The sequence below is a fragment of the Gopherus flavomarginatus genome, chromosome 1 (genome assembly GCF_025201925.1).
Source record: "Gopherus flavomarginatus isolate rGopFla2 chromosome 1, rGopFla2.mat.asm, whole genome shotgun sequence".
Classification (NCBI taxonomy): Eukaryota; Metazoa; Chordata; order Testudines; family Testudinidae; genus Gopherus; species Gopherus flavomarginatus.
In genome coordinates this window covers 97,776,364-97,796,363 of record NC_066617.1, presented here as the reverse complement: position 1 = coordinate 97,796,363, position 20,000 = coordinate 97,776,364, and the positions used below count along the sequence as shown (strand labels likewise).

General features: G+C 55.1%; 2 protein-coding genes across 11 annotated transcripts in view; one reads left to right on the top strand and one right to left on the bottom strand.

Moving 5' to 3' along the window:
* SGSM3 (small G protein signaling modulator 3) overlaps positions 1-4,477 on the top strand; it is a 63,796-nt gene extending 59,319 nt beyond the window's left edge. For 3 of the 4 annotated variants that reach the window (XM_050917037.1, XM_050917029.1, XM_050917046.1), the window contains 3 exons: positions 462-584; positions 3,458-3,518; positions 4,240-4,477. In XM_050917037.1, the coding sequence (XP_050772994.1) occupies positions 462-584; positions 3,458-3,518; positions 4,240-4,323 (268 nt within the window). In that variant the 3' untranslated portion in view covers positions 4,324-4,477. The remainder of the gene's footprint in view (positions 1-461; positions 585-3,457; positions 3,519-4,239) is intronic. The other variant, XM_050917055.1, reaches the window with a different exon arrangement.
* Positions 4,478-14,507: 10,030 nt separating this feature from the next.
* MRTFA (myocardin related transcription factor A) overlaps positions 14,508-20,000 on the bottom strand; it is a 165,816-nt gene continuing 160,323 nt past the window's right edge. For all 7 annotated transcript variants that reach the window (XM_050916919.1, XM_050916930.1, XM_050916963.1 and 4 more), the window contains one exon: positions 14,508-19,377. In XM_050916919.1, the coding sequence (XP_050772876.1) occupies positions 18,863-19,377 (515 nt within the window). In that variant the 3' untranslated portion in view covers positions 14,508-18,862. The remainder of the gene's footprint in view (positions 19,378-20,000) is intronic.

The window sequence follows — 20,000 nt, the reverse complement described above, 5'->3', positions numbered from 1 at the left end:
AAACAATTAAAATTATATTGTTTAAGCGGTTAACTGTTAACTGTTGTTGTTCCAGCAGCGGGGCAGCAGGGGCTGGGGCCCAGCATGGCCGGGGCTGCTCCAGCCCACCCAGCACGGCCGAGGGCAGTGTCCTGCCGGCACAGCATGGCCGGGGCCAGCCATGGGGGTTAACGGTTAAGTTCTGGTTAACAGTCAGCCTAACGCTTACAGGTTAACCGTTTAACCTTTTACATCCCTAGTGGCCACCACCAGGAGCCAGTGTCTTATTTTCAGGTACACTTGATCCAGACTCTCCCCTGAGGGAACAATTCCCTGGTGTCCTCCCTGTTGCTGTAGAGGAAGAGACTGATGGGTTGTGGTCAGGAACTGGATGGGAATCACTTTGTCCCAGAGGGAGAGGCCACCCAGCCCTCTGATAACTGCCCTGGCTCCTAGTGACTCTTCCTCCTCCCTTCGTGCAGTGAGCAGGTCCTGCACCTGTGGCTGGAGGTGCTGTGCTCGAGCCTGCAGACAGTGGAGAAATGGTTCCACCCCTGGTCCTTCCTGCGCAGTCCTGGCTGGGTGCAGATCAAGTGTGAGCTCAGGTGAGTACGGCCCCCCTCGCGTACTCAACCACGTGCTGCAGCGCCCTCCTGGCCTTTGCAGACCCCTCGCTATTGAGCATTCGGCTGGTTGTCGTGCTGCAGCAGCCAAGTGGGCTGCCGTTTGTGTAACCTGCCACAATAACCATTCGTGTCACACCCACCTCCTCACACACTCGTGGGGATTTCCTCCTAAACGCCCCAGAGCAGCAGCTGCTGTTTACAGTGTTTGACATGAATGGGACTCTCTCTCTCACTTTCTGATCAAGAACAGGGCCTGGTGAGGGTATATGTGGGAAGCAGCATCTACACACAGGGCTGCTGCTCTCAGGCCTCCAGCTGCTTTGCACTGAGCCTGCTGTAATGGAGCAACTCCCAAAGCCCCTCCCTGCTCTGAGGACCCACACTCCCCAGAGTCTAGCACAGGGGTGGGCAAACTACATCCCTCAGGCCTTATCTGGCCCATCAGACCATATAATCTGGCCCTCAGCTCCAACCAGGGAGTGGGGTCGGGGACTTGCCCCACTCCACGCAGCTCCCAGGAAGCAACTGGCATGACCCCCCATCAGCTCCTATGTAGTACATGGAGGCATGGCCAGGCAGTTCTGTGCACTGCCCCGTCTGCAGGCACCGCCCTATAGCTCCCATTGGCTGCAGTTCCCGGCCAATAGGAGCTGCAGGGATGGTGCCTGCAGATGGGGCACCGTGCAGAGCCGCCTGGCCATGCCTCGGAACTGGAGAGGGGGGACATGCTTCCAGGAGCTGCTTGCGGTAAGTGCCATTTGGAGCCTGCACCCCTGACATCCTCCCTCCAACCCTCTGAACCCATTGCTCCCAGTCTGGAGCCCCCTCCCACATCCCAAACTCCTCATTCTCAGTCCCACCCCAGAGCTCTCACCCCCACTCCAATCCAGAGCCCTCTCCTGCACTCCGAACTCATTTCTGGCTCCACCCCAGAGCCCGCAACCCCAGGCAGAGCCCTCAATCCCTCCTGCACCCTTACCCCAATTCCATGAGCATTCATGGCCCGCCATACAATTTCCATACCCCAGTGTGGCCCATGCTTGGTCTAGCACCTCGTGGGGCTGGGCAGTGTGAATCCAGCAGGGAGGAGAAGCTGCTGACAGTGCCTGTACTGGGATCTGGTAATGATATGATTCGTTCCCCAAAGGCTCAGCCAGGAGGGGTTACCGGCCACAGGCTCAGCGACTGGAGGCCTAGATGAGGGTCAACCATCAAGCCAGCCAGAGGACCAAGACCCAGTTTAAATGGCGAGATGGTGGGGGAACTTGGCTTCAGTCTAGTGGCAGAGCTGAAGCAAACTGAATAGCTTCTCTCCTTCCCCATCCACACCTGCCCTGCTGGGGGAGCAGCAGGTGCGCTTGGGCTTCCCCACCCGCAGCACTCCTGTTCCCTCCAACACTGCATGGGAGGAGGGGAAATGAACCAGTTCCTGGGTGCTTTGCTGCTGGCTCAGGGACCAGCTCCAGGCCAAGCCTGGGTCAGGGACACACCTTCCATCACTGCCTCTACCACTGCTGCCACCTCCCATCTTCCTGCTGGAAATGGCTTTTGCCCTTCACCGACCTGTTCCATCCCCCTTCACCCAGGCTGGAGTGCGACAGGATCCCATCCTAGGAGCTGGCAGCCGGCCTGGAGCAGCTATGGTGTTACTATGGCTGCAGCTCAGGGTCCCACATTCTCCTTGGGAAGTTCTTGAAGCAGGGGGAGTGGATTCCCTTGTAGAGGCAGCAGTTGTCTGCATGTAGCTGCTGCTTTGCTCCTAATACCACCCCCCTGCATCCCACCCTGCTCACTGTCAGGACGTGAGAGCAGGTTCCATTGTAAACTCCAACCGTGCAACAGAACGGCCCAGCTGATGGGACACTATTTGAGGAAAACTTTCCAGCCCTGACTGGGGCTCAGCTGGCCAAGTGCCGAGAGGCCCTGTGTGAACAAGGAGAGTCCTCACCGGGTGAGGCTGAGCCTGCCGGGGCACCGATGGGATGCACTGTGGGGAGCTGTTGCCCTGTAATGAAGGATTTGCCATGAACACCTTTACCGGCCCCCTGGGTTTGGTACAGACTAGGTGGGGAGGGGGCAAAGCAAGCTCAGGGAGGGGGCCCTGAGGAGCAATGAGTGAGCACCTGCAAAACTCTAGTCCCAGCGCTGCTGCACCTTGGCCAGCTCACTGACGCTCAGTTTCTCCATCGGGACCGGGGGGTTGGGGAGAAGGCTCAGTGCTCTCCAGCCTCCCCTCGCTTGCCCCCAGCTGCCTGCAGAAGGGTTTGAGGATCAGCTCCCAGGCTTCTGTTTGACACTAGGGTGAGCTCAGCTGCCTCTGTTTCTCTCAAGGTCTGTGTGTGGTGAGAATCCCGGCCCTGGTGGGTAAGGGCAGGGCCAAATGAAGGTATTCCAGTGCTTGAGAGTTCCCCCTTGCTCTGGGCGCACTCACCATCTAGAGTGGCAATGGTGAGCGGGGATCCCCACTTCCTGTCCCAGAGAGGTGGAGGGAAGCAGTCGTAGAAGCCCACAGTGTATATTATGTTGGTCTGGGCCTGCTACACCCTCCTCCTCCTGTCACATGTAGTCCTCTGCTGGGTGGTAGGGGCAGGGCCCCAGAGCAGTGGATGTTGTTAACTTCCCATTGAGATGCATGGGGCAGCTCACACCTCTCTGAACTGTTGTTTCAGGCTACCTGCAGACTCAGGCAGACATCTCTGCATCAGTTGCAATTAGGTCGTGTTTTCAAGCTTTTTTCCACAGTCTGAGGGCTAGAAATGTCTCTTTTTTTCTAATAAAAGCTGCAAGTCTGCTACAGTCACATGGCAGGGATGATTTTGTAAGGGCATAACCATTGCCTTGTTGTATTGCAGGGTCCTCTCCAGATTTGCATTCAGTCTCTCTCAGGACTGGGAACTTCCTATTAAGAGAGAGGTGAGTGACCAGGCTGAGTGGGCCTGGACCCCCCCCTTGCCCCAAGAGTAGCATGCCCTCCCCATTTCCTGGCACGTTGAACAGCCCCCATGCTGCAGACAGCACTTTATTCAAGGCGCCTTGATGCAAATTGACATTGAACTTGATGCCTGGTTGTCTCCCTGCCCTGTGAGCCAAGGAACACTCCCTTCCCAGTGGAGCAGCCTCCGCCTGGGTCTGAGTCTAGCAGAGCCAGGGCGAGGCCCCTCAGCTGCATGGAGTCCTGCGGTGTGGTGGGTTGTCGCTCTCCTGAGAATCGCCAAATCAACCTCTGCCCTCCTGGTGGGATTAGTGGAGGTGGAGTAAACTGCAGGCTCTTCCCACACCAGTTCTTATTCATACCCCAAAGGGCATGGCTTCTCTGCTTGCTTCCTCCTCTCTTGGCTAAGAGAGTGAGCACTGGACCCCTGGAGAACAAGGTTCTGACTCATTCAGCTGCACCAGCAGTGAAGGGCTAGGGGCAGGTGGTGTGCCTGAGCACCAGTTAGTTACGTGTTCCCTCCATACCCCAACCAGACTGCAGCGTTGAGACATTGGGCCTGGTAGGGGAGAGAGCAAGTGGTAGGGGACAGCAGCTGCCTACAGAAGTCACTTCCCTTCTCCCCCACCTGCAGTGGTAGAGTCTGATGGCACCTGCATATGGCTGCTTAGTGACTCTTGGCCCTTTCCTGTCCTCCTGCAGGAGAAGGAGAAGAAGCCGCTGAAGGAAGGAGTGCAGGACATGCTGGTGAAGCACCATCTCTTCAGCTGGGACATAGATGGCTGACCCCGCCCACTGCGGACCTTCTAGACTGCCACACTCAACACACACTCTCCTCCCCCTGCCCCCCCCCCCCAACCCGTGGCTGCTCTCAGCCCAGCTGAAGCAACAGCCTCTCCAGCTCAGCTAGGCACTTCCCCCTAGGCACTGGGTGGCTGGAGGGCTGCCACCCTCCTTCGCCTAGTCTTTGCAGCACACCCTGCACCAGCTGCCCAGCTCTCAGTCCCATGTGTTCCCTTGCCCCCAACTGTAAGCCCTGCTCAGAGGCGGAGATGGGTACTCTACCGGCCAGATCTCTAGCTTCCTTTTTGGCCCACCCTGCTGCTTCTCTGGGAGAGGATTTTAACCTGCCTCATAGCCCCTCTCCCTACTGTCCTAGGGATGTTGAACAGACACACAGATCTGCTCACTGTCTCTAAGTGCCGCTGGATCCCAGAATGTGAGGGCAGCAGGTGAAGAGACAGCCTCCCCCCTCAATGGACCCTGCAATTATCAAGCACCCAGAGGGAGCTGAGGAATGCACAGAACCACTGGCTGACTTGAGCTTCCCTGACTCTTGTGCTTTAGAAGCCTCCCTCGGTGAAAGATTTTTTTGTCTTGTTGCTCTAGCAGTGTAAGGGATGGATGGGGGTGCTGACAAGATGTGCCTAAGGGAGCAACCAACTGTAACTGCCTTTGGGGATGGGGCTTTTTCTCAAGTGTGGAGGCAAGCCCCAGTTCTCTCTTAGCTGGCGGGAGTATCATACTGTTGTTTTAGCCTCTAACTGTGTTACTTTAAATTAACCAAAAAGATCTCTAGACATATCTGTATATTTTGGCATCATCTTAGCTCAGGAAGTGGGTTCAGGCCTGAGCTGGCTCAGGGAGACTAACTCAGCCCCTGCCCTGTGGGAAGAGGCTGAGGCCTGTAAGCTAGGAGTGGAGCATCACTACTGCTGTAGGGTAGCTTTGCTCCATGGCGTCTGTGACTTTAGCAATGAAAGCACTTGTTTGTGAGCACAAACTACTCATGAAATAACACTAGATTCTTACTTTCCTTTAGTCTTTGGGGTTGTAAATAAAGTGCATCTTGGGAGAGCTTTGGTGGTTTTCTCCAGCAGGGTTGGGGATGGTGGGTGAACCTTCCTTTGCTTTGCTATTGCAGGTCTCTGTGGGGTTTAAGATGGATGCCTGCTCTCTGAGTGCCTGGAGGGAAAGAGGAATCCTTTACAGGAGCAGAGAATTGGTCTTTATCTCACTCAGTGACTCTGAAATCGCCTCACCTCTTGTCCCTGTTTCCAGCTGAAATGGGTCTTAATCGTTATGGCTTGGTTTGGAATTTAGCTAATAGGAGAAGGCTGCACTGTGCAGTGGGATTTAGAGGCACCCAGAATTGCATCCCCACCCCTGCAGGGAAGGGTGCCCCTGTGTTGCAGAACAGAATATTCAATTGTGGCATTAGTGGCAATTCTACAGTGCAACAGTAGGGCTAGGAAAGACTAGGTCAAGCCTGGCTTCCTGACTAAAGCAGGTGTCAGAGGCAGCAGCACACTGCCCCAGTGAGAGCATGGTGGGATAGAATATTCAGGACACTTCTAATGGTGACACAAGTCAACAACAGCGTTTTAAACTGTACAAGTAAAAATCACATCCCCGGGGACTTATCAGTGTAAAAAGACACAGCAGGAAAAGCCATTCTGCACTTTTTTGTCTGTCATGCAGTTAAAAAAAAAAGGTTCTTCGCAAGGCAACCACGTGCCTCACTGTAGGGGAGGGGGGAAGAGCTGTCTCAAAACAGAGTTCAGGACTGAACACAGTTAAGAGGTAAGGTGCCCTTTATACTTCCATGAGAGAAGCAAAGAAAACAGGAAAGCCTTGCTTGATAGCTCTTTAGGAATTATGCTGTCCTAAACCCAACTGGTGGCAACCTTGAGAAGGCTGGAGACAAATTGGAGCAGGTATGGGTGAGCACAGGGCCTGCAGGCCTGTTTCTATTCAAGTGCTACTCTAACAGGAATGGCTCCATTTGCAGGATACCTGCTCTTTGGGGAAGTTCCAGTGGAGGAGGTGCATGCACCAGAGACTGTAAACAGTGTTGCAGTGCCACACCTGGAGCTTGAGGTGAGGGCACACAGGGAGGTGTAGACCCACTGCTGCTCCAGTTCCTTCTCAACTAAGAAACCTGGCAGACTCTGCCACTGAGGGGAAGAAGAGCAGGAGATAAAACATCCTGTGACACAAAACATCTTGAAGAAAAGACGGTTACTCACCATTGTAACTGTTGTTCTTCGAGATGTGTTGCTCATATCCATTCCAGGTAGGTGTATGCGCCGCGCGTGCACGCTTGCTGGAAACTTTTTACCCTAGCAACTCCAGTGGGCCGGCAGGTCGCCCCCTAGAGTGGCGCCACTATGGCACTAGATATATACCCCTGCCGGCCCGCCCGCTCCTCAGTTCCTTCTTGCCGGCTACTCCGACAGTAGGGAAGGAGGGCGGGTGTGGAATGGATATGAGCAACACATCTCGAAGAACAACAGTTACAACGATGAGTAACCGTCTTTTCTTCTTCGAGTGATTGCTCATATCCATTCCAGGTAGGTGAATCCCAAGCCTTACCTAGGCGGTGGGGTCGGAGTGAGAGGTCGCGGCCTGGAGTACAGCAGAGCCAAAGGCCGCATCATCTCTGGACTGCTGAACCAGGGCGTAATGGGAAGCGAATGTCTGGACCGATGACCAGGTCGCCGCCCTACAAATCTCTTGGATTGGCACGCGGGCAAGGAAGGCCAGCGATGATGCCTGTGCTCTGGTGGAGTGAGCAGTCACACGGCCCGTCGGAACGTGGGCCAGGTCGTAGCAGGTCCTGATGCAGGAGGTAACCCAGGAAGATATCCTCTGCGAGGAAATCAGTAGCCTCTTGACCCGGTCCGCTACCGCCACGAATAACTGGGGAGACTTGCGGAACGGTTTGGTCCTGTCCACATAAAATGCTAGCGCCCGACGGACATCTAACGAGTGGAGCTGTTGCTCCCTGCGGGACGAATGGGGTTTTGGGAAAAAGACGGGGAGGAAGATCTTCTGGTTAATGTGGAAAGCTGAGACCACCTTGGGAAGAAAGGCAGGGTGTGGTCTCAGCTGCACCCTGGTGGAAGGCTTTCTGCTGCCCAGGAGAACCTCCCGAACCGGGGTAGAGCAGCGTAACTCGGAGCCTGTCAACCACGCAGGAGCCATGCCATAAGGTGCAGAGACTGAAGGTCCGGGTGACAGAGCCTACTGTGGTCCTGGGTGATCAGGTCCAGATGTAGGGGCAGGGCAACTGGGTTGGCCACTGAGAGGTCCAGCAACATGGGGTACCAGTGCTGTCTGGCCCATGCTGGAGCTATGAGAATCACCCGAGCTCTGTCTCTGCGCACCTTGAGGAGAACCCTGTGTATCAGCGGAACGGGAGGGAACGCATAAAACAGGTGGGTTGCCCATGGGATCAGGAAGGCATCTGCTATAGACCCTGGCTCCCGACCCTGGAAGGAGCAGAATGCTCGACACTTCCTGTTCTCCCTGGACGCGAAGAGGTCCATCCGGGGACGACCCCACCTCTGGAAGAGTGAGAGGGCGACGTCTGGACGGAGGGACCACTCGTGCAAGCTGAAGGATCTGCTCAGTCGATCCGCTAGAGTGTTCCGCACTCCCGGGAGATAGGAGGCGGAGAGGAGAACGGCATGGGCTATGCAAAACTCCCAGAGACGCAGCGCCTCGAGACATAGGGGAGAGGACCTGGTGCCACCCTGCTTGTTGATGTAAAACATGGTCGTCGTGTTGTCGGTGAACACCGCGACATAACGACCTTGAAGGAGATGGACAAACGCTTGACAAGCAAGACGGACCGCTCTCAACTCTCGTATGTTGATGTGGAGGTCCATTTTCTGAGGGGTCCACAAGCCCTGAGTTCTTTGGGCGTCGCAGTGCGCCCCCCAGCCCAGATCTGAGGCATCTGTAGTCAGGGATGCCGAGGGCTGGGGCGGATGAAACGGGAGCCCCGCACAGACTACGGACTGGTCCAGCCACCACTGAAGGGAGTCCAGTACCCTCTGAGGAACGGTGACGACTGTGTCCAACGAATGTCTGGCCGGCCGGTACTGCGCGATGAGCCAAGATTGAAGAGGCCTCATGCGGAGTCGGGCATACGCCATCACGAATGTACAGGCTGCCATATGGCCCAGGAGGGCCAGACATGTTTGTAGAGAGGTCAGCGGGGCCGCCTGCAAGCGCAGAATGATGGTCAACAGCGACTGGAACCTGGGCAAGGGTAGCAAGGCCCTGGCCAGGGTAGAGTCCAGAACGGCCCCGATGAACTCTGTCCGCTGTGTGGGGAGCAGAGTGGACTTGTCCACGTTGATCACGAGGCCCAAGGCAGCAAAGAGGCTTCTGATCCTGCGGACGTGGTCGCGGACCTGCAGCTCCGATGTGCCCCGGATCAGCCAGTCATCGAGATAGGGAAACACGTGAATGCAGCAACGCCGAAGGTGTGCGACGACGACTGCCATGCATTTCGTGAACACCCTCGGGGCTGTAGAGAGGCCAAACGAGAGGACCGCAAATTGATAATGTCGGCGGTCGACCACAAAGCGGAGGAAACGCCTGTGCTGGGGGGATATGGAGATATGGAAGTAAGCGTCCTGCATGTCGAGGGCGGCGTACCAGTCTCCGGGATCCAGGGATGGGATGATGGTTCCAAGGGATACCATACGGAACTTCAACTTCACCATATACTTGTTGAGTTCCCGCAGGTCGAGGATGGGCCTGAGGCCGCCCTTGGACTTGGGGATTAGAAAGTAGCGGGAATAAAACCCCTTGCCCTTCTCGCTCTCTGGAACCTCCTCTATGGCTCCCTTGACAAGGAGCGTGTGCACCTGCTGACGGAGGAATTGCTCGTGAGAGGGGTCCCTGAAGAGGGACGAGGATGGTGGGTGGGAGGGGAGGGGCGAAGAAAACTGCAGGCGATAACCGGCCTGCACCGTAGGCAAGACCCAACGGTCCGATGTTATTTGGGTCCACGCCAGGAGGAAAAAAGAAAGACGGTTGGAAAACTGCGGGGAAGGATCCGGAGGGGAAACTGGTACTGCGCCCTTGGGCGCACCTTCAAAATGAAGGCTTAGGTCCAGGAGGGGCCTTGGCGGAGCCTTGGTTCTGCCCCGTTTGGCTACCTGACTGTCTGCGTCGGTTGTTCCTGCCGCGGCGCCTAGTGAGGTCCTGCCGCGGGCGGAACTGAGGATACGGCCGACGCTGCTGCTGTTGGTTGTGCTGCCGGAATGGCCTGCGCTGTGTCGCAGGCGTATGCATCCCCAAAGACCGTATTATGACCCTATTGTCTTTAAGGTCCTTTAGTCTGGGGTCTGTTTTATCGGAAAACAGGCCCTGGCCTTCGAAGGGGAGGTCCTGGATAGTATGTTGGAGCTCCGGTGGAAGGCCAGAGACCTGCAGCCAGGAAATTCGGCGCATCGTGAGCCCCGAGGCCAGGGTCCGAGTGGCCGAGTCTGCAGCATCTAAAGAGGCTTGTAGCGATGTCCTCGCTACTTTCTTGCCCTCATCCAGGATGGTGGTAAACTCCTGGCGGGCGTCCTGTGGTAAGAGCTCTGTGAATTTCCCCGCCGCTACCCATGAGTTGAAGGAGTAGCGGCTAAGGAGGGCCTGCTGATTCGAGACCCTGAGCTGTAGCGCCCCCGCCAAATAGACCTTGCGGCCCAGGAGGTCCATTTGTCTCACCTCCTTCGACTTGGGCGCTGGGGCCTCTTGACCGTGGCGCTCCCTGTCGTTCACCGACTGGACCACAAGTGAGCAGGGTGTCGGGTGAACGTACAGGTATTCATAGCCCTTCGAGGGGGCCATGTACTTCCTTTCCACCCCTCGAGCGGTCGGAGGGATGGAGGCCGGTGATTGCCAGATATTAGCTGTGTTGGCCTGGATTGTTTTGATAAAGGGCAGGGCCACTCTGGTGGGTGCATCGGCGGAGAGGATGCTCACCACCGGGTCCTCGATTTCAGAGACCTCCTCTGCTTGCAAGTCCAGGTTCTGTGCCACACGTCGGAGGAGGTCCTGGTGTGCCCTAAGATCTAGCGGGGGAGGGCTGGAGGATGAGGTACCCGCCACTGCCTCATCTGGTGAAGACGACGAGGAAACCCCCGGCAACAGAGTGTCCACAGGGGGTTCTATCTGGGGCTGCACCTCCGTCACTGGAGGGAGCTCTGGGTCCTGGTGGCTGGACCTGCCGTCTGCTTCCGGGGAGGGAGGGGGTCTAGACACCGTCGCCTCTGGTGGCCTGCGTTCTGCCGCAGGGCGAGGGGTAATGTGTTGTGGACCCTGGGCCTGGCGATACGCCCATGGGGTCCAAAACCCCCACTGTTGAGGCCCTCGTTCCTGTGGTGGAGGGTCCTGGAACAGGGCCGAGTGTCTGTCCTGGCCCAAGGCATAGGCGCTGTCCGCCTGGGAGGACACAGATGGTTCCCTGGAAGGCCACGGAGGCGCTGAGCCTGTTTGATAGGCGTCTCTGTACGCCGACTCCGACGCTCTCCTCGGTGCTGAGGATTGGTGCCGGGAATGGCGTGGTAGCCGGTGCCGGGATCCGGAGCGAGATCTGCATCGAGGTCGGTGCCGGGCGCGGGACCGCGACCTTCGATCAGCGCGGTGCCGGGATGGCAGTGGAGACCGGGACCTGCCACCGACGCAGTGCCGGAAGGTCGACCGGGATCGGGACCTACCACCGGCTCGGTGCCGGGAGGTCGACCGAGGAGCCGAACGTCGAGGTGAACGGCTCCTAGAGTCTCGGTGCCGGCGGTGAGAGGAGCCAGACCGGGACCGTGCAGATACTGATCGGTGCCGCGAGTGCGACCGGTACCGCCTGGGAGAACGGTGTCGGGACTGCGAGCGGTGCCCCGAGCGCGAGCGTTCATGTCTCCGGGGCGATCGGTGCCGGGACTCTGGAGACAGTGCTCTTAGCATCGGTTTGCCTCTGGAGTTTACCCGTCCCGTGGGTGCCGTCTGAGGCTGCAATGGCTCCGTTAGCACTATCAAGTCCCGTGCCGAGGCAAAGGTCTCCGGCGTAGATGGTACTAACAGCTCGACCCCTGATCTCAAGGGGGAGCTAGGAGGGGCTGGACTCGACGGACCTTCCAGACCCGGAGTCGACAGCAGCCCTGCAGGCAGTGCCGCGGCCAAGGTAGGTGCTGGGCGCTCCACTCGGGCCTGTCTCGATGGTGTTGCAGACGCCGAGGGTCGTAGATCTGCTCCCGGTGCTGGGGATGGTCGGTGCCGGGGAGTCTTGCTGGTGCCGGCGCGGTCCGGTGCCGGAGTAGAAGTGGCCGGCTGCGCCACCAGTGCCGGAGTCAGTGCCGCTTCCATGAGGAGAGCGCGGAGCCTTTGATCCCTCTCCTTCTTTGTGCGAGGCTTAAAGGCCTTCCATATACGGCACTTCTCACTTATGTGCGATTCCCCCAGGCACTTGAGGCACGTGTCGTGGGGATCGCTAGTAGGCATCGGCTTCTTGCATGCTGAGCACTGCTTGAAGCCCGGCGAGCCAGGCATGAGCCCGGTGTTGGGCGCCGGGAAGGGCAACGGCCCACCCGCGAACAAGTTAAACTATATATATAATACACAACTAACTAATAGTTTGATAGTATATCTATGAACTATTTACAACTATGACTACGAACAAAATACAGGAGAGCTAGGTAGGTGGAGGACAGCAGGCCGCACTCCACAGTTCCAGCAACCGACACGGCGGTAAGAAGGAACTGAGGAGTGGGTGGGCCGGCAGGGGTATATATCTAGTGCCATAGTGGTGCCACTCTAGGGGGCGACCTGCCGGCCCACTGGAGTTGCTAGGGTAAAAAGTTTCCGGCAAACGTGCACGCGCGGCGCATACACCTACCTGGAATGGATATGAGCAATCACTCGAAGAAGAACTCTCATTACTGTACAGCTAGGTAGCCTCTCTATGACCGGAGGGGTGCTCCAGTGTAGGAGCTTCCCAAGGAGTAGGTCAACACGGAGGTGGGTGGTGAATTGAAGAGCTGTCACTAATGTCATGTCAGCTCTGGATGCAGGTCTGATGGTGTAATGTTTGACAAATGTGTGAACCAAGGAGCAGGTTGCAGCCCTGCAGCTTTCTGAGATGGCAATGGCTATAGCAGTGGACTGAACCTTCACTTGCTGAGGGGGATATTTCACAGCAAATCAATCAAACCCTCTTGGACAGGCTTAGGGGAAATCAGCTGACCTCTTATCCTTTTTGCCAAGGATACAAAGAGCCTTAATGCTGGCAGGGTAGATGGCAAGGGCCCTACTTACAGCTAATGTTTGGAGACAAGCTTCCTCCCTCAGGGTGGGGGCTTAGCCATTTGCTGGTATTTTATCCTATCTATCTGGGTTGGTGTGACATTCCAACAAGTCTTTAGGGAGGAATCAAGGATTTGGGGGGGGGGGGCAGCATGACCTTGTCACGCTAGCATGTAGTGGATCTGCCATGAGCCCCGAGTTCTTGCATTCTGATGTCTGAGCTGACAGGCAATCACAAGTAAGTCTTGAGGATGAAACAGCAGGGAGTTTGCAACTGCTGGTAAACCACTGTAGTATCTCTGTGAGGGGAGATGTACCAGTACCACAGTCATGCTGCACAGTTTACATAATAAATACATAGCTGTGCTGTTGTCCAGCATTACTCTGCCAGAGGGACCCTTTCGGTCAAAAAGTGAGTGCTGACATGGGTAGTGGCCTTTCCTTAGTTCCAGGATGTTGATTTGGAGTGAGGGCTTGTGTGAGGACCATTTTCCCTGTGCTGTGGCACCTCACGCAAAAAAGGCATCCACTGTGAAGATTTTTTTGAGGGTGGAAGACTGGGATTGCCACACCAACCTTCAGAGGCTCTTTCCACCTAAGATGCTAGTACTCAGGGAGCCAGAGTCATGTGCTTGAGGCATACCTAATCCTTAGCAAGGCCTGACCATCTGCAATGCAGCCTTGCATCTGGCACAATGAATGTGGAGGCCGACGTGGCCTGGGAGTTGTATGTTGGTAAGTCCTTGCAGTTGGTTGGGGGCTGTCCAAGTGGTCTCTGTGGCTTTCAGTGCCCTTGAGGTGGTCATCTTGGTCTTAGATGCATCTGCTAGGGGTGTCAAATAGTACCAAGCAAGGTACTTCTTGAGAAGGTGGTGGTAGACTATGCCAGAGTCTCTGGCAGAAGAAAGTGGCGTTCTTCTTTTAGAGGCCTTCAGCATGAACCTGAGTCTGGAGGGCACTGGTATGGCCTGAGAGGTTGAGGCTGATGTTAAGGGGAGTGTTCCTTGAGGAGGAGCTTCAGTCGTGCCTCTCTATCCTTGTGAGACCCACCATTAAGCCCCTGTGCAGACTTTACACTTGGATGGGACATGAGATTTTCTGAGGCACCACAGACACCTATAGGTGCTATCACTATAAGGAAAAGACCTGTGGCAGCTCTGTTAGGGCTGGAACCTTGGGGTTTTAAGCATAATCTGGGTAAGTGCCATAGACCACAAAGGCTGAAGGGGCAAGAATCTCAGAGTGCTCCCCACCCCCCAAAGTTGTGCAGCAACTAAGAGGAAAAACCCAAAATTAACAGGCTAGGAAGCAGCTGTCAATGCAGTTGCTCTAGCTTGAGCTGCAGCAGTTCAGTGGAGTGGTGATGGGTCATCTGGGAGTACAAGACCCTGCACTTCAAGAGCACTCACCTACCAACCCTGTTACAATCGCTGGTCAAGAGTGCAGAGCCCCCATAAGGGCACATACTAAATAACTGGATCTCCAACTCCCATCCAGAGGGCAGCACCCTTCCCTCTACATTGGTAAAATGTCTTCCCCTTGGTTCAGTCTTGGAGAAATGGAGGTGGGTTAAAATCTGTCCCGTCTGGGCAGAGAGAAACTTGCTGTTTGTGGGCATGTGGCTAGTCCCCCCCTCTGTGTATGGAAATATCCCAGCAGCGCCACTCATCATGTTTACCCACTTACCAAGAACAAAATGCTACAGCATTTGAAAGCAAGACAGAGCATGCTGGGAAGGGGACAGTGCTGTAGGTGCAAAGAACGCACCAGGAGAGTTAGGATTCTTCCTCCTCATTTCCTGTGCCTCCATGTCAAAGACAAAAGGTGAAAGGCTCTCAGTCTGCGAGGGCCAGGATGTCCTAGTATCACTGCCTACAAGACAGACCTTTTGATCATGTTTTTTCTTTATTTTTTTAATAAAATGTTTCTTTCCAAGTATTTATAACTGAAAAAATAATTCAATGTAAGGATTTCATTCTCTCTCCCGTTAACTCTTCACTCTTGTCCTTTTCCAGTTGAGTGTTCATGCTGGAGCCCATTGCCTCAGACTGTGCTGATCACCCCTTGTTGGTGCTGCATAGTGGAGGGGAGAGTGCATGCTACTCAAATACATTATCAACTAGTAGTGGTTACAGCAGAAAGATTCAGGGTTACATTCAAGGTAGAGGCAGAACATCGGGCTTTTGTTTTTCCCTGTGAGACGCAACAGGGTCTCTCAGGAAAATCTCCAAGAGTACAGAGAAGTGGATGATCCTGCTTCTCAGCAAGGACCTAGGAGTTCTACCAGGTCACCTCCCCACCGAGAAGCACCACCAGGAATGGGAACCTAGCTCTAGTATTGTTTCAGTACCAGCTACCGCACCGTAGAAGCCTCACTTTACTGAGGGGCTTAGGCCTTTACCTATGCAGCAATAGCCCTCTGTGGATTTTACAGTCCCCTAGTTGGGGGTGGGGGGGCAGGGGGCTGTGACCTGGTTTACCCACCCTTTCCCCCACCCCACTTGGGGAACTAGTTTGATGCCACTTTCCTGCACTATTTCATTGCACTTTGATAATTTGTTTTCTGCTTGATCTTAACTCTTTTGTATTTAGGTTCTTATTTGTACAAAAACCAAAAAAAAGTAGCCCATCCTCTGCTCCAGTGGGGCTGGGGATCACTGTGGTACACGTAAAAGCAGCCTCCAAAGCCATATTGACAGCCTGGTTTTCACACAATACTGGAGCAGTTTAGGTCAGGATGGAAGCCCCTCTAGCCCAGGTCCCAAGGGTTACAGGACATGGGTTTGTTCTGCCTCAGGCACAATTTCTTTAACCCCAGAAGCACTGAGTAAGTGATTTGGGTGGGTGCAGGTACACAGACACCTCGCTCAGACTCCCGAAGGTGACGTGATATGTAGAGTTCTGGGCAGAACATATGCAGCAGCCATGGTGGTGTGAGCCCCCTACGAAAAAACTGATTATTTTTTATCAGAGCAGGAGAAATAGGCAGTCCAGCTACTGCAGAAAGCTAGGGCTAGGCCATAAGAGAGAAGCCTGGTTCCAGCCTCTGATTCAGCAGTCCAGTCCTGCCTGGAGGGGGAGGAAGGGAACAAGGAAAGTTATAGCTGAGTACACATGGCTTCTCCAGCACACCACTGGAGTAGGGAAGGATGCACAGCTTTGCACCATGGGAGACGGGCACAGCTTCAGCTCTGACTTGTGTGCACAACAGCTAAACACAGAATAGAAAAAAGCAATCTCCTTCGAAGGGCACGTGCAATAAGATGAGAACAGCTAAGCCATGGCCTGAATCCATCACCTCCCCACAGAATTAAAATACCAGCGCTGCTCCCAGAACAAGCAGAAGTGGCTCCGACACTCCCCCACTGTGATTCAGGTACACCATACCCAGCTGCCACTTATGCCTTGACATAGGGTAGGAAGGTGGATGCATCTCTGCCCCCCTTTCCCTCCAAGAACAGCTAGAGAGGTATATACACGTACAGAGCTTCTTCATTAGCTACTAATGAATGGCAGGTTCCAAGAAAGCAGCATGATCCCCACCCAGCCACCCACCCTGAGGCATGGCTCTTCCCAGGTACGACAGGGACAGACTCCAGACAGGGTGATACACTGACATTATATTCAGCTAATGGGGCAGCATATGCAAAGGGAATTGAAATCTCAAGGGCACCTCTTACCCCAGCCCATGTCTGTCCTACTATCACACAAGTTGGGGGAGAGGAATTCACTTTTTCCTATTAAATTTTGTTTCAAAGCCAGTACCTCCAGCCTTAGGCAGCACCACCAGCCAGCTTCTCCACAGGAGTCCTGTTGGCTATGCTGCCTTCTGCCCACAGCCATGCACAGCAGTCCCTCCCCACTTCAAACAGGACCAGCACCTGTCCAGGGCAGAAGAGGGGAGGATCCAAACAGCATGGCTGGTTCACTTTTCACACAAGGTGGTAAATAACCATCACTGACCAGAGACAGAACAAGCTTAGAAGGGGACTAGGACAAGTAAGAAGTGTAAAGGCTTTAAAGCAGCCACCTCCAAACTCAGCCATAATTACCAAAGCCACTTGGGGTTGAGGCGGCCATTTCTAGGTCACATAAACTAGGCTAAAATCCCCACCCTGCTGAAGCATAGGGAGCTCACTGGAGTAGGTCAAAAACGGGGTGGGAGGGAGACTGGTTAAATTTCTAGTAAGAAAATTGATTCAATTCCCCCCCCCCTTTTACTCCTCTGGGACTGGGGAGAACATGGCACAGCCCAGCAGAGAACGTCCTGCCATCGCATCTGCTTTAGAGCTACCTGAGAATAGCTTCCACCTCTCTCCCGCCTCCCAGAGAGGGGCCTGTGCCAGAGCCCTGCCAGGCAAGGAAACATCTGCCACTGCTGCAGAGCAACATGAGCATGAGGCTTGCCCACTCCCCTTCATTTCTGTGAAGCTCTGCGTCAGCTCTTTCTCCACCCCTTCCCCTGGGCAGCAGGAAAGGCTCCCTGTCCCTGCAGGGGCTCATGGCACAGGCGAGAAGTGAAAAGTTGTTCAGCTGAAGCCAGGAAACAAATCTCTCACCTGAAAATAGTGTCACCCTATGTTGCTTTTCTCTAATAGGCCACAGCACAGAAGGCTGCTTCACACACTGAGGAGACATCAATAGCTGCCTCACCCCTGGCTCCAGCCACTCAACAGCTCTTCTCCAGCACCCAGCCTCTTCTGGCCCTCGGCAGCCATTAGGCCCAGACAGCCCAGCTGTGCCTAGTGAGCCACAGGTGTAGCAGGGCTTGAGCAGGCTGGTGCTAATGACCTGCCAAGAGAGAGCTTGGGCTGCAGGGTGAGTAGGAACCCCAGGGGGGCAGAATGAGCAAAGGGCCTGATGCAGCCTGTGTGCTGGGATTCTTGGCCCACCCCAGCTCTGCGAGAGCCTGGGGCCACACTAGAAAGAGCAAAATTTTAGCACCGTAATGCAGTTTGGGAGTCTCCTTTTGTGCAATATGAACCCAGGAGCAGGCTTACCCTTTCCTGTGCTGCAGCCATGACGATTATACCTGCTGCAGGGAACACACCTACCCCTCCTCCCACCCAAAACCCCATCCAGGATCAGCAGCTTGCAAAAGTCACACAAAGCTGAAGCCCGACTCTACGGGATTCTAGGCAGGTACCTGCTCTACAGAGACTAACAGCACCTCCGAGCTGGGAAATGGAGGCCATGTAGTCTCCATCCAGCTGAGTGGCAGGAAGTCCATAAGCCCCTTTGACTGGCTCTCAGCACAGCCTGAGTTTTGCACTGCAGTGCCCTGCGCACTCCAGTAGCAATAATTACTCCACTTCGCTCATGGCCTTGGCCCAGAGCAGGATGGGAGGGCTGGGTTTCCAGGCATGATCCCCTTCTCCCTGTTCTGGTTTCTCATCCTGGGTTGTGTGAAGGGTTAATACAGGGCCCCTAACAAGCAACCACCTGACCTGCCTGAGGGAGGGTATTTCTTTGGGCACTAGCATCCGTGGCTATGGAGCTCCCCAGAGTGAAGGGTGCGCTGCCTGGTCATTCCTCATGTACCTCTCCCCCTCCAGCCACACGACAGATCCTAACCTATCCCATCCCTTCTACTGCCGCTGGTGGAAGGTGGCTTATTGCGTGAGCATCCCTTTGGCCTGAAGCCTCTCCTATAACTGAGACCGGCGTGACAGCTCTGGTCTGCAGGAGGAGCGGGGCCATGGCTAACTCAGTGCCCCCCCTTCCTTAAACAGCTGCTGGGAGGAATAGCTGAGCTGCTGCCTAACACAAGGAGTCCCCCTCAATGACCGTTCACCCTTCAGCCCCCCCAGAACAGCATGAACCCCTTTGGTTCCCAACTGCTTTTACATTGCCCCATGCCCCTTCCCTCTCCTGGCTCCCAGGTGAGCTGTTCCCAGTTGAACCAAAGGAGCAGGGGAGGCCCCCCTGCCCTGCAGTGGTGTTATTTCAGCTTTAGAGCAGGGGTCTAGGCAGGGAACCAGCCAGATTCAAACGCCTGCAGCCCCTGTCCCCTGACAGCTATGGTTACTGCTCTGGTCTGACCTGCTGATTGTAGCCCCCATGAGTACAATGACCGACCAACAGCTATGCCAGCCCTTGCCAATGGTACAAGTTTCACTACAGGAGGTCTACGACTGGGGGAAGAGTTTACACACAAGGGGCTCATTTTTGGTTCATTGGCCTCCTCTTGCCCCATGCCTGTGCCCTCCCCCCCCATTCCCTTCAGTCTCCATTCAGAGAGCTACAAGCAAGAATCCCACTGCAGCTGCAGATCATGTCCATCAAGGAAGTCTGTGGAGAAGAGGCTGGGGACTGCAGTGCTTAGGGGAGCAAGGCTCATGACAGGGCCTCCCGAAAGCTCCAGCCAATCCATGCTGTCCAAGTTACCCTCAGCTAGGTCCAGGACTAGTCCCCCAGTAGGCTCATGGGCAAAGTGCAATTCTGAGGTGTCCATGGGTGAAGGCGGGTGGTCCAGAATGGCTGAGCTGCTCAGCATCTCGCTATGGAGGTCATCTATCAGGGACAAGGGCTCAGGCCCATCGTGGCCTGCTGGCAGAAGTGGGAGGCCAGTGCTGCTCTCCAGGAAGTCCTCCAGCCGGCCTGCTATGACAGGATTAATGCAGCTGGTGTGGCCAAGGGACACGTGCAGGGGAAGCTCAGAGGTATGGTGGCTGTTGTGCGGTGAGGCGCATGCTGGAGACACTGATGTCTCCTTCCCAGCTGGAGATGGCTGCTCCTTGAAATCAGCTGAAATCTCTGTAAAGAAAGAACACATAATCCCAGGGTGATGAAAGGCTCCAGTTAGTGGAGGTCAGACCCCTCAGATCCCTGAGCTAGACCATCATCAATCCTGACACCATGAGCCATACGCTGATCACCAACAGAGGTCAAGAAACCTCTCCCAGCTACACAGTAGGCTGGCTTAGGGGAGTTTTAAACCTGCCTTATCGGGAACCATCATGGGCCAGGGCCATGTGAGGGAGGCCAACCCAGAGCAACCACAGGTCTGATGCAACACAGCAGCTACAGGAGTGTTATGATACGTTATACCAGTGCCTGACAAGTCTGTTTCATAGTGCCACACCATACCCTGCTTATGTTAAGGGCAGCATCAAAAGAATAAGAAGCAAGGGCCAGGGGATACGTACACTAGTGGCAAGACCGAGCTCACTAACGCTGCTCCCTGTTGGGGAGCCAAAGGGTGGGAGTCACACTAGCACATGAGCTCAGTGCTACACAAACCATAGAAGCAGCAAAGAATCCTGTGGCACCTTATAGACTAACAGACGTTTTGGAGCATGAGCTTTCGTGGGTGAATACCCACTTCCTCAGATGCATGTCATGCATCTGAGGAAGTGGGTATTCACCCACGAAAGCTC